Consider the following 15,250-nt stretch of genomic DNA (forward strand, 5'->3'; position numbering starts at 1 on the left):
AATAAACTGTTAGATACATTACAACGAGGAAATCGTGTGGTTGTATTTACACACAATAAACGATGCGGAAATTATTCTGTAGAAACACTTGCTAGATTGTTACAGCACTTAGGATACCGTGTGAAATACTATCACGCCGATACCAACTCGGCCGGAAAACAGCAGGACTTTGATAACATTTCAACGGCATTTGAGTACATCGATGTAGTGATTTACAATCATACTGTTGAGGCCGGGGTATCCATTGTGGACCCGCGATTCAAGTACATGACGGTGTTTTCTGAAGAATTAGGTTCTGTAGAGGCGACCAAACAAGCTATCCATCGTTTCAGAAATATATCTGAAATACATTATTCTGCAACACGACGACGACAAACAGAGCTTCCATTGACCCGCGATGATATTATTTCCACAATCGAATCACATGAACGGGATTTGTCGTCGACGGAGTTGCTGTTTAGAACCCCGAATCGCTGTGACGTACATACCGGTTACGGACACATGTTTATTAGTACAATTATTGACGAAAACAACTCAAAACGCTATTTCACGGGCAGACTCGTTGAAATGATGAAACGAACCGGTTATTCAGTTGAATGGGAATTACCCGATGAATACGAAACATGGAAGGAAAAAAAACAACGGAAGCAGAAACGAGTCAGCGACGCGGTAATCGATGACGATCCACACGTAGATGAATTTTTAAAATCTTCCATCGGAGAGAGAATTGCTGCGGTTAATAGTGAGACTACAAGTGATAAATACCACCAATACGACCCCGAACAGCGGCTAGAGCCATACGAGAAGGCGTTGATGTATCTCAATTACGTGTTTCAAACCGATGTGAGAAAAGTAGATAACTACCAGATAGAACATCTGAATAAAAACGTTTCGCGGCTACAGCGATATCAGCGTGTTGTAGTTGACGAACACAATAACGGTAGCGCTGTAGCAACGACGCTGTGTCGATCCGATAAAATCAATCCCCGGCAACAACTTGAAATTGTCAGAAACGTTCTTGGCGCGTTAAATCTCCCCGATGTAGTTCCGGATCGACTGGATGTGAAAAGTGTTCCTGTGAGTCGTGCCGAGTTAATCAATAGCATCTCTGAGATGCTGGCACAACCAGACCGACTTGACAAGTATAATACACTATTGAAACATTTTTGCGAGATATTCCCGGATGTGAGGTTCAGAAGGGGTAATTTGACAGTAAAAAATATCATTGAAAAAATCAAATCGATTCACAGGGGGTTCGGTGGAAGATTGATATCCGATGATATTAAACACGCAGATCGATCGAATTATACATTGTATTATCCCGACTGGCCCGAATCTGATTTTGTAGACGATCCAACGTGGATTAACGAGACCATCGATGATGTGGGATTTGCTGGAAAGGATGTTACCGCGACTGACACACACACAACAATGTTGCGATTTCATGTATGGTCCGTTAATGGATGGTTTTCCCGATAATGGGGAAAGTGTCAGTATTTATTTTTATAGGAATTTTGACACTTTCCCCATCGATGATGGTTTTCCCGATAATGGCGGAAGTGTCAGTGTAATTTTTTATAGGAATTCTGACACTTTCCCCATCGATGATACGACCTCCACGCTCGATGAAAATGTCAGTGATACTCCCCGTTGGTGATAGTGTTTCCAAAATTCGCCCGCGATGATAAAAACAATACTGCGATTGGTTTTCCGATAATGGGGAAAGTGTCAGTACTTATTTTTATAGGAATTCTGACACTTTCCCCATCGATGATACGACTCCCCCGCGAGTAAGGTGTCAGTATTATTTATTTTGACCGATGATAGTGTTTCCAAAATCACCCCGTGATGCGATAATGGGGAAAGTGTCAGTGTAATTTTTTATAGGAATTCTGACACTTTCCCCATCCATGGAGGTTAATCGCGTTTTCTGGTCGGGTGTTAAATTTTCCATCACGTCGGAAATTATCTCCTCGGTGGTACAATTTTTATCACCGCGAATTACAACCCAATAATCCCCCGCTGGTGACTTAAAAAACGGCTTCCGTGACGTATTGACATGAAAGTGATTATTTGTGTCGCTAATACAACTGAATCGTAGAATTGTTCGTTGAGTTAAATTGACAGCAACCGTGGGTATTTTGGGGTTGGGGCCATATTTTGTTTTATTTTCTCCGGACTCAAGTAAATCATTGACCTGCAGCCGATATTTTTCTGGAAGACTATTAATTGCGTTATTGAATAGAGTATCAACGTCATCGAACCAAGCCCGCTTTTCCCCGCCGATATCACCACGCAACACGATCCATAGAATTCCATCTCGGGCCTGAAAGAAGGGCCGTTGAATTGTGTCCGGGCTTAGGTTAAACCACTTACACGTCTCCGCGGTGGAATCAAATTCGATGATCTTTTTCTCGCTGAGATTTAAACAGATAGTATTAACTCTAGTGTCCTTATAAAATTGGTTATTCGGAGAGATTATTCTGGTTTTGTCGTACCGAAATAGTGGTAATTTCGGTGGTGCTAGTTTAATTCGCCCCGAGGCAACCTCGTCAAGGAAATAACTAGCTTGTCTGGAAAAATTTTCAGCACAACTGTTCATCCAGGATCGTCCAAACCCCATACTACCTGATATCATTTTAATATTTAATTAAATAACAGCTATAATTATAATGTCACTGTTGGAATATCACCCGGTGAAATTCGACAGCGTCATCAGCGATTATAAAAAGTCCTGCCCGAGGATGCCAATCAGTGTAAAATTTAAGAACGGAAAATTTCATGCGGTTCAGAAATCCCCCAGCGGAGATAAATACGATTGTATGGTATTTGAAAGTCGTTCAGCGAAAGCTCGGTTATGTCTCCGCGACAAATATTACCAGAGAATGTATGAAAAAATGTTCCCAAACCATGACGTTAAACGATTTGATACAGTATGGGTACTTACCGAACGAAACTCCGCGTTGGTGGTCTAGTCGCCATCTTGAAGCGCCTTGTCCATGCGGTTCACAAACTTGATATCCTTGCGAGATACCACACCGGGAATTTCATCGATTACAAATTTATCCTCACGAGGTTTATCCTTGCGAGGTTTTTTCTTTTTTCTGCTGTCAGTGGTTGCGACTGGCTCGTTGGTGGTGGCCATCACCGCGTTGTATTCGGTGATTCGCTGAATCAGTAGCGCATTATCGCGTTGTGCTACATCCAATTCCTTCCGAACATTTCCGAGTTCATGCTGAAGTCCACCAATGGTGCGTCGCGTATCATCGTGACGCCGTTGTGCATCATCATGGCGTCGCTGCATATCATCATGTCGCCGCTGTAAATCGTCATAACGCCGTTGTAAATTATCGTGGCGCTGTTGTAAATAATCATAACGCCGTTGTATACGATTATAATCGGCTGTGCTATTTTGTTGTATTGACACGTGTTTGAGTTGCTGTTGCAGTGATTTATTCTCGTTGGTCAAATTGTTTAGTTGCCATTGTAGTTCTTGGATGGTTTGTTTATCCGCGATAGCATCCATTGCCGGCGTCATATCACCGGGAACGTCAACGAGTTGTTTTATCTCATCGTCGATTCTGAGATCCATCATCCTGATATCGCTGTCGGGTTCGCTTTTCCATATCTTGTAAATGCGCTGGTAACTAATTTTGTACTGATCAGCTATTTCCGATATCGGTGTATTTCCACGGAGTTTCCTTATTGCATCGGTGTCCTCGCGGGTCAACACACGCCGGTATGGCATTATTACAATGAAAATATATTTCCACCAACAACAACACTGGTTTTTCTAAGTGATTTCCTGGGTTTTTCACCTAACTATAAAAACCCATGATTTTTGGTCGTTTTTTGTGAAAAATACCGATTTGCCCTATGAAACTGACATAAATTTTATTATCGATGTGGCGGAAGTATTCTGAAAACAACCGTGGAAGACTTATTCCGTCGTGGAAATGGCTCTATCATCGATGGGGAAAGTGTCAGAATTCCTATAAAAATAAGTACTGACACTTTCCCCATTTTACTCGGACCCGTACTCGACGTTGATAGTTTCCGTTGCGGTCTTATTCCGTCGTGGAAATGGCTCTATCATCGATGGGGAAGGTGTCAGAATTCCTATAAAAATAAGTACTGACACTTTCCCCATGCGCTGGTGATTTTGTAAACGCCAATCATTTACTAGGGTGCGTTTCACTGAAATTGTAATACCGTCAGCGTGCTTGTTAATTTTACTAGTTGCTACCAACACCCAGGATGGCCTTAGATTGCCAGGGACTCCGATGCCCATGTGATTGTTCGGAATATCCCACATGTCAGATCTATGATTACCCTATATGCCCGCGCCATTACGACGGCACAAAAAATGGCGGAGGTGTTTATTTATATCAGCAAGAACTGCGATTGCAGCATAAATCAGGAAGCATGTTAATGGTAAACCGTTGATGGAAGGATGATGATTTACAAGTAAATTACCTATCGCGGCGATGAGTTACAAAAAAATATTTATCGCGGCAATAAATTACAATTAATTTTTTTCTCTGCGGTAAAAATATATCAGTTGTTTTTTATTGCTGTTGTTATTGCAAGGTTACTATCAGAAGTAACTACTTAGGGTCCAATAACAACAACAATAAAAAACAACTGATATATTTTTACCGCAGAGAAAAAAATTAATTGTAATTTATTGCCGCGATAAATATTTTTTTGTAACTCATCGCCGCGATAGGTAATTTACTTGTAAATCATCATCCTTCCATCAACGGTTTACCATTAACATGCTTCCTGATTTATGCTGCAATCGCAGTTCTTGCTGATATAAATAAACACCTCCGCCATTTTTTGTGCCGTCGTAATGGCGCGGGCATATAGGGTAATCATAGATCTGACATGTGGGATATTCCGAACAATCACATGGGCATCGGAGTCCCTGGCAATCTAAGGCCATCCTGGGTGTTGGTAGCAACTAGTAAAATTAACAAGCACGCTGACGGTATTACAATTTCAGTGAAACGCACCCTAGTAAATGATTGGCGTTTACAAAATCACCAGCGCATGGGGAAAGTGTCAGTACTTATTTTTATAGGAATTCTGACACTTTCCCCATCGATGATAGAGCCATTTCCACGACGGAATAAGACCGCAACGGAAACTATCAACGTCGAGTACGGGTCCGAGTAAAATGGGGAAAGTGTCAGTACTTATTTTTATAGGAATTCTGACACTTTCCCCATCGATGATAGAGCCATTTCCACGACGGAATAAGTCTTCCACGGTTGTTTTCAGAATACTTCCGCCACATCGATAATAAAATTTATGTCAGTTTCATAGGGCAAATCGGTATTTTTCACAAAAAACGACCAAAAATCATGGGTTTTTATAGTTAGGTGAAAAACCCAGGAAATCACTTAGAAAAACCAGTGTTGTTGTTGGTGGAAATATATTTTCATTGTAATAATGCCATACCGGCGTGTGTTGACCCGCGAGGACACCGATGCAATAAGGAAACTCCGTGGAAATACACCGATATCGGAAATAGCTGATCAGTACAAAATTAGTTACCAGCGCATTTACAAGATATGGAAAAGCGAACCCGACAGCGATATCAGGATGATGGATCTCAGAATCGACGATGAGATAAAACAACTCGTTGACGTTCCCGGTGATATGACGCCGGCAATGGATGCTATCGCGGATAAACAAACCATCCAAGAACTACAATGGCAACTAAACAATTTGACCAACGAGAATAAATCACTGCAACAGCAACTCAAACACGTGTCAATACAACAAAATAGCACAGCCGATTATAATCGTATACAACGGCGTTATGATTATTTACAACAGCGCCACGATAATTTACAACGGTGTTATGACGATTTACAGCGGCGACATGATGATATGCAGCGACGCCATGATGATGCACAACGGCGTCACGATGATACGCGACGCACCATTGGTGGACTTCAGCATGAACTCGGAAATGTTCGGAAGGAATTGGATGTAGCACAACGCGATAATGCGCTACTGATTCAGCGAATCACCGAATACAACGCGGTGATGGCCACCACCAACGAGCCAGTCGCAACCACTGACAGCAGAAAAAAGAAAAAACCTCGCAAGGATAAACCTCGTGAGGATAAATTTGTAATCGATGAAATTCCCGGTGTGGTATCTCGCAAGGATATCAAGTTTGTGAACCGCATGGACAAGGCGCTTCAAGATGGCGACTAGACCACCAACGCGGAGTTTCGTTCGGTAAGTACCCATACTGTATCAAATCGTTTAACGTCATGGTTTGGGAACATTTTTTCATACATTCTCTGGTAATATTTGTCGCGGAGACATAACCGAGCTTTCGCTGAACGACTTTCAAATACCATACAATCGTATTTATCTCCGCTGGGGGATTTCTGAACCGCATGAAATTTTCCGTTCTTAAATTTTACACTGATTGGCATCCTCGGGCAGGACTTTTTATAATCGCTGATGACGCTGTCGAATTTCACCGGGTGATATTCCAACAGTGACATTATAATTATAGCTGTTATTTAATTAAATATTAAAATGATATCAGGTAGTATGGGGTTTGGACGATCCTGGATGAACAGTTGTGCTGAAAATTTTTCCAGACAAGCTAGTTATTTCCTTGACGAGGTTGCCTCGGGGCGAATTAAACTAGCACCACCGAAATTACCACTATTTCGGTACGACAAAACCAGAATAATCTCTCCGAATAACCAATTTTATAAGGACACTAGAGTTAATACTATCTGTTTAAATCTCAGCGAGAAAAAGATCATCGAATTTGATTCCACCGCGGAGACGTGTAAGTGGTTTAACCTAAGCCCGGACACAATTCAACGGCCCTTCTTTCAGGCCCGAGATGGAATTCTATGGATCGTGTTGCGTGGTGATATCGGCGGGGAAAAGCGGGCTTGGTTCGATGACGTTGATACTCTATTCAATAACGCAATTAATAGTCTTCCAGAAAAATATCGGCTGCAGGTCAATGATTTACTTGAGTCCGGAGAAAATAAAACAAAATATGGCCCCAACCCCAAAATACCCACGGTTGCTGTCAATTTAACTCAACGAACAATTCTACGATTCAGTTGTATTAGCGACACAAATAATCACTTTCATGTCAATACGTCACGGAAGCCGTTTTTTAAGTCACCAGCGGGGGATTATTGGGTTGTAATTCGCGGTGATAAAAATTGTACCACCGAGGAGATAATTTCCGACGTGATGGAAAATTTAACACCCGACCAGAAAACGCGATTAACCTCCATGGATGGGGAAAGTGTCAGAATTCCTATAAAAAATTACACTGACACTTTCCCCATTATCGCATCACGGGGTGATTTTGGAAACACTATCATCGGTCAAAATAAATAATACTGACACCTTACTCGCGGGGGAGTCGTATCATCGATGGGGAAAGTGTCAGAATTCCTATAAAAATAAGTACTGACACTTTCCCCATTATCGGAAAACCAATCGCAGTATTGTTTTTATCATCGCGGGCGAATTTTGGAAACACTATCACCAACGGGGAGTATCACTGACATTTTCATCGAGCGTGGAGGTCGTATCATCGATGGGGAAAGTGTCAGAATTCCTATAAAAAATTACACTGACACTTCCGCCATTATCGGGAAAACCATCATCGATGGGGAAAGTGTCAAAATTCCTATAAAAATAAATACTGACACTTTCCCCATTATCGGGAAAACCATCCATTAACGGACCATACATGAAATCGCAACATTGTTGTGTGTGTGTCAGTCGCGGTAACATCCTTTCCAGCAAATCACACATCATCGATGGTCTCGTTAATCCACGTTGGATCGTCTACAAAATCAGATTCGGGCCAGTCGGGATAATACAATGTATAATTCGATCGATCTGCGTGTTTAATATCATCGGATATCAATCTTCCACCGAACCCCCTGTAAATCGATTTGATTTTTTCAATGATATTTTTTACTGTCAAATTACCCCTTCTGAACCTCACATATGGGAATATCTCGCAAAAATGTTTCAATAGTGTATTATACTTGTCAAGTCGGTCTGGTTGCGCCAGCATCTCAGAGATGCTATTGATTAACTCGGCACGACTCACAGGAACACTTTTCACATCCAGTCGATCCGGAACTACATCGGGGAGATTTAACGCGCCAAGAACGTTTCTGACAATTTCAAGTTGTTGCCGGGGATTGATTTTATCGGATCGACACAGCGTCGTTGCTACAGCGCTACCGTTATTGTGTTCGTCAACTACAACACGCTGATATCGCTGTAGCCGCGAAACGTTTTTATTCAGATGTTCTATCTGGTAGTTATCTACTTTTCTCACATCGGTTTGAAACACGTAATTGAGATACATCAACGCCTTCTCGTATGGCTCTAGCCGCTGTTCGGGGTCGTATTGGTGGTATTTATCACTTGTAGTCTCACTATTAACCGCAGCAATTCTCTCTCCGATGGAAGATTTTAAAAATTCATCTACGTGTGGATCGTCATCGATTACCGCGTCGCTGACTCGTTTCTGCTTCCGTTGTTTTTTTTCCTTCCATGTTTCGTATTCATCGGGTAATTCCCATTCAACTGAATAACCGGTTCGTTTCATCATTTCAACGAGTCTGCCCGTGAAATAGTGTTTTGAGTTGTTTTCGTCAATAATTGTACTAATAAACATGTGTCCGTAACCGGTATGTACGTCACAGCGATTCGGGGTTCTAAACAGCAACTCCGTCGACGACAAATCCCGTTCATGTGATTCGATTGTGGAAATAATATCATCGCGGGTCAATGGAAGCTCTGTTTGTCGTCGTCGTGTTGCAGAATAATGTATTTCAGATATATTTCTGAAACGATGGATAGCTTGTTTGGTCGCCTCTACAGAACCTAATTCTTCAGAAAACACCGTCATGTACTTGAATCGCGGGTCCACAATGGATACCCCGGCCTCAACGGTATGATTGTAAATCACTACATCGATGTACTCAAATGCCGTTGAAATGTTATCAAAGTCCTGCTGTTTTCCGGCCGAGTTGGTATCGGCGTGATAGTATTTCACGCGGTATCCTAAGTGCTGTAACAATCTAGCAAGTGTTTCTACAGAATAATTTCCGCGTCGTTTATTGTGTGTAAATACAACCACACGATTTCCTCATTGTAATGTATCTAACAGTTTATTGTAGTTGTCTCTGTGAGACTGTTCCACAATGAATTTTTTACCATGATCGGGCTGATATCCGTTGATGATGAATTTCATGTCCGGGCGATTTAAGTACTTTCTGAATAATTCTAGATCGTCATTGTTAGCATCTGCGTCCAGCACAATTACCCGTTTCGCAGATGAAATCAACCATGCCAGTGTTCCCCAAATTTGTTTGTCGCGACTTGATGAGACTACCTGTCGAAGGATTCCGTGCCACTCATCCAACAATAGCACATCAGGAATTCCCCGGACTCGTACAATCGATTCTATCTGGGAAATAACCCTGCGATGCTTTTTTGTATCGAATATAATATCTCCATGGATCGTTTCGTACGATTCGAGATTGTAGTCGATGGTGGTCTTTCTGGTAAACGTTTTTCTGTATGAAACACACAGTATAGACTGATCACTTCTGATAGACTTCCAAGCGGCCTCTGATTTTCCCAGCCCGCAAGAAGATCCGTCCATATAGTCGTCGTTGAAAATGATTTTACATCCCCGACCGCGCTCATGAATAGGTGCTTCGCAGTAAGTGTAATCGGGAATTCTCTTGGGAAATTCACCACTGTGATCTCCGCGATGGTAATTATACGATTTTAAGTATTTTTCGTAGAGGGTTTTATCGTCACTAGCGGTTCCAATATCATGCTGTATTATTATCTCTTTTTGTGTGCTCCTGTAACAACCGATCACAAACTGATCAGAATAAACACAAACAAATGCGTCAATGGCCTTTCCCTCAATGAATCCACCGATCTCATTGTATCCATGACGTCGCTGGCAGATATTGCAAAATGAACCTGCAACTCGCCCCAGCGATATCATGTTGCTGGTTTGATTTGTAGTCCCGGTGATCTGATCGGGTTGTCCGGACAACAACGTAGAGACCTGTCGAATTTGTTCAGCAGTAAGATCATCACATTCGGTGATTTCAGGTTCCAGTTTAGGCTCGAGTTTTTCGTAACACGGCTGAACAGAGACTGGACAAGATAGCAGCGTACTGGTGAATCCAACAGGATAAATTAATCGCTTATCAACGCTGTTTGGTTTTACCGATCTAGTTCCGGGTAATTTGATGCTATGCAGCCCAGCTTGTGTATCAACATTCCATGTTGGTCTATCCGCGGCAACTTTCTTCAACAATGATTGATGTTCCTCGAAATCCACCGGGATCATTTTCAACATGATGTGATAACCGCCGCTGGTTTCAAAAACTAGAACATCATTAATGGAATCAACTAACTCATGGAAATACAACAACAACTCAGCCAGCGATGGCGTCTTGGAATCCACGTCGATGGTAGGATATCTGCACCGGTGTTTCGGAATAATCTCATTAACAGCGGAGCACCCCTGAAATTCTACTATGTCCGGGTTATCCATGAACACGTAAAATCTCCCCATACGCTGGATAATTACTCCACGAAACTGGTGGTCTGCAACGGTGAGGAGTTCCATTGCGGACTTTTTACTGGAAACACTCCAAGATGGACCCAAACGCCTTCGGTAGTATTCTCGCACATCGTGATACGTTTCCGGGGACTTAAAAAATTCATCCGGGGATTCCTCGTAGTAAGATGTTCCACGCCCAAACAGGTCAATATCGGAATAATTATTATCCATTATACAATATACTTTTTAATATTTAATTAAATGTTTATTTAATAGTTAATAATAATGGTTAATCCAGCACTTGCTGTCAATAAATGCAAATGGCTCCCCCAAGGATCAAAAGTACAATGTGGTAAAAACTGCTACGGTGAGTTTTGCGGGGTACATAATTGCACATCAAAACAGGGATGTAAGGACGGCCCTCAACCCTGTCTTGGATGTGGCAAGGGCGTCCGAGGAAAAATTAGAATTTGTATCGGTTGTGGAAGTCCACAGTATCGATCGGCAATAGAATATCTCCGACGAAAGAATAAACCAGTACCAACCCCAGAAGAGTTTTTAAAATCAACGATGGGGAAAGTGTCAAATTCCTATAAAAATAAATACTGACACTTTCCCCATACACATTGGTTGTGTGTGTCCGTCGCGGTAACATTCTCTAGCAGGGGGGCAATGACATCGACGCGGTCGTCGCGCTTTTTTACCGGACACTGACGACGCTGGGATCGGCGCGCAGAAAGTATTAATTAAACCAAATGACGATTGGACGACCCCCCGACGACGACGTCGTTTTTTTTTTACCGGGCGCTGACGACACCGGATCCGCTGAGTGCAGAAAGTATTAATAAGGCAAAATGACGATTGGACAAAATGTCGGATTCGCCCCCCCTGCTGCTATAGTCATCAACATTACCTGACTGTAATTATCTGCTCTGGTTACAATCATCTACTCTGGGGGTAATCATCTAAACTGGTTGTAATTGTCTGTTCTGGCTGAAATCATCTACACTAAAGTTGTAACTGTCTATACTGGGTGTAATTATCTACACTGGTTGTAACTGTCTATACTGGGTGTAATCATCTACACTGGTTGTAACTGTCTATAATGGGTGTAATCATCTATACTGGTTCAAATAATTTATGCTGGCTGTAATCTGTGCCAGGGTTAGTATAGGAAGAGGTCTCGCTAGGATTTCAAAACAAGGAGTCCAGGACTCCCATTTTGGTAAAAATAGGAGTCCCACCATCAAAAGTTGCAGTCCCTTCTTTCCTACAGAATCAATACAGACGTGAGTGTATCTATTTTGAGATGGAGAGGTTTTCATAATCATTCACTATAATGTAGCTTCATTACAACAGTCCATTGACAGGATCGCAAATTTATGGTTTATTTATTTGTATATGTACGTGTAGTAATTTTAGGCAAATAAATAGTATCTGATTTGCTGTTTTTCCCCCCGTATTTTCGCATATACGTGTCAAGTCGGAAAACAGCTTAGACCTTAAAGTGCATCTTGCGAATTCCACAACATAGCATTGTCCCATACGTTTCTGACCTATATATTTAATGCTAAAATCACTGTAATGCTTGCACATTTCAGCACACATATCTACCATTTGCTTAGAGGGAATATTGCTGCCAAGCCATTTCCTGTGGCCTGCAAATTGATTGGTGTCACAAGATGTCATGAGAGATAAGAAAGGTGGTGCGGCCCTTGGGACATCGAAAATGCCCTCATGCAGCCCTCAGGTGGTTTGAGTTTGAGACCCCTGCTGTTAGATTCTAGCACCTTTCTGCATTTTCTAGTGATGAAATACATTTTTTAAACTGTTGGTCTACATGTACAACTGATGTTTGAGGAAATCTGTGTGATTCAACTAAGTTGGGGATGGAAATTAGTTTGAATTTTGCTTTAATCTTGATAACATTAATGTAATTTATGGAATAATTAGAGCATTAGCATCAGCTGATATTCTATAATAAACATTGTCTTGCATTCCCTTGATACATGTAGTGGTCATTGTTCTGTCCAAGTTGGAGCAGAAGCTTAGGTAAGCAGGCATATAGTGTTAGCAAGAAATCTGAATTATTGTGGAAAATACTTATTGTTGAACTAAATTATGAAGATTTCGCATTTTCTTTCTAATCTCTAATGAAAACAAGTCTCATTTAGCACGAAGAGCCAGGTCTGATATGCGAATGGATTAATGTTTAAACGATATAATTTTGTGCTCCAACTATTGTGTAATTAATATATAGGTTTTGAAAACACAATAGCCTTACTTAGTATGTATGTCTATTACCTTTAAATAAAAGTAAGATAGTACATCCACGACTACTTATCCCCGTATATGCAAGAATCAAACCTGTGTATACTATGATGCAAAACAAATGGCCCCCACTCTTTGTGAACAAATGGAAAATACATGTAATTCTGTCCGTGTATCTGTGTGTAATACATACCTGCTTAGTCAAGGTATGCAACTCTCTGTAGGTGATTTTAACTTTTTGTTCCTGATGCCCTGATGTATCATCTTCATCATATATGACAGCTATGCTCTCTGCCTTTCTATCTAGATCCTCCCACACAAGATCCTGTATAGTGGACATCTCACAAGCTTCATTCAGCAGCCTTGCTACTGTAAGTAATGAAACGTAGCTACACAAAATACTTATGAAATTTACTCTAATTTGTGCTCATGCTTCTTTACATATAGAAATATAAAAATTGTAAAATGTTATAGACATGACACTTAAAACTAAAAGATAACTTTCATATCTGAGCAAACATGAAAGCATTAATTTCTAAATTTTATCGCTAAATGCTAACTGTACATTTTCCTACACTGTAAACCACTATTATCCAGTTTCCATATGATGACCAAACATTATGCAAATGATCCCTTTATGCCAAAAGCATTAGTTTCGAATTGCACGTGGTGTCTGATGAAAATCCACTTGCTGCAATACATTATAATTGAACCATCAACATGCACATATTTTTAGGTTTGTATATATGTGCATAACAAACGTTTATTCTGGTCTTCTTGCTGGGCATCTTCCCACAACAATTATGACCTTGAACTGAATCTGAAACCCAACTAGCAAAAAGTTTTTCTTCATAAAACTGATGTTCCACAAGGCCTGCCAGAGGTGGACATACACTGATAACACCTTTGCTAACAAACATTATATACAGTGGGATAACTTATCCATACCTTTAGTAGTAAAGATGCATCCCATGGGCAATCATGAAACTGTTTTGAACTACCAAAGTCTTGTCTTCCTATCAAACAATTTTCAATGCGGAAACAAATATTTTGGTATTTAACTCATTCAATTTTGTTGAAAAAGATTCCCCAAAAAGTTTTTTTTCCCTAAATTCATTTTCCTAATGATTTTAATCCTGAATTAACAGTGCTAAAAATCAGTGGATAACTTATTTGTTGATTTAATTTCAGTTCCCATTTGTTATTTACATCATGCTGAGAAAATATTAAAGCAACAAACTTTGCTTAACAGTGCAAATTTCCCCAAATTATAAAATGCTCTACTCACTTAAACAAAATTTATTTAGTGTTGGTCTCATGAAGGGACATGCCAAGTAAATAAGGTTTAGGCTGGTGGTTGTGGTAAAGATCATATTATAGAAATACTACTGTTGAGGTTGTGATGTCAATGAGAGATGTGTTCTTTTGAGAGTTTGGTTATTAGAAACACCAAAATACACTCAAAAACCAAAATACACAATTATTTACTGTTTTAGGTGTATATATTCGTGTACACCCTGATATTATAATTTGTAATTGTTCTAATAATAATAATAATAATAAGCAAAACAAACTTTGATGGAAGCCATTTTGATATTATTATTCTTACCAATTTCTAGCACAATTCATTTACTGACGTCACTCAATCTTACTTGGTTTTGTTCGACTGACAGGTATGATACATCGCAAATTTATCAGAACTTTAAATATAAAAGTGAGATTATGATCGTGAGAATCCAGAAAATGTAATTACATATCTTCAATGGAAATGTTATATACATTGTTTATTTTAAAGTAAATAAAGATATAATTAACACATAAAAGGAAGTTAAAGCTGTCCAATCAAGTACGACCAGTAACTTCATTACACGAATAGAGCTGTAAGTAGAACAATGTAAATAATTCCTGTAAAAATCACAAATTTTATTTTGCTTTTTTATCATTATTCAAACACATACAAATTCACAATACATTTATCTTCATGATTATAAGGGTAAAAATATGTGTATTTTGGTGCAACAACTGGGAGTTCATGACACTACGTCAAAACAGTGTGCGGGACGTTACAGTAGACACCCAAACAAATAACAATTCTTACAAAAGCTATATATTCATAAAAGGATGAACAAAATAGTAATAGGTTAGGCAATACTTGTACTGATAGTGTTTGCAAAATAAAAGATCGAATGGACTTACAAGCAAACTTAAATGATTTTGTTATTGCCATCTGTAATCTACTTTCACATGCACTTGATTCTGTGGAAACTAATTCGTATACTCACTGTTATACAGTGAGTATACGCATTAGTTTCCACAGAATCAAGAGCCTGTGTCTACTTTCGAGGCAAATTACGCTGT

At 40.1% G+C, this 15,250-nt stretch overlaps 1 protein-coding gene across 7 annotated transcripts in view; it reads right to left on the reverse strand.

Moving 5' to 3' along the window:
- The window catches only part of LOC149797438 (beta-alanine-activating enzyme-like), a 69,603-nt gene that overhangs the window by 54,144 nt on the left and 209 nt on the right, over positions 1 to 15,250 (reverse strand). For 2 of the 7 annotated variants that reach the window (XM_089962238.1, XM_089962239.1), the window contains exon 2: positions 13,086 to 13,261. In XM_089962238.1, coding sequence (XP_089818364.1) covers positions 13,086 to 13,232 — 147 coding nt within the window. In that variant the 5' untranslated portion in view covers positions 13,233 to 13,261. Of the gene's footprint in view, positions 1 to 11,534; positions 11,672 to 13,085; positions 13,262 to 14,501; positions 14,520 to 15,088; positions 15,235 to 15,250 lie in introns of those variants that run through there. The other 5 variants (XM_089962240.1, XM_089962241.1, XM_089962237.1 and 2 more) reach the window with 4 other exon arrangements.

Source organism: Sinohyriopsis cumingii, chromosome 6, assembly GCF_028554795.1.
Source record: "Sinohyriopsis cumingii isolate HCF-2022 chromosome 6, ASM2855479v2, whole genome shotgun sequence".
Classification (NCBI taxonomy): Eukaryota; Metazoa; Mollusca; class Bivalvia; order Unionida; family Unionidae; genus Sinohyriopsis; species Sinohyriopsis cumingii.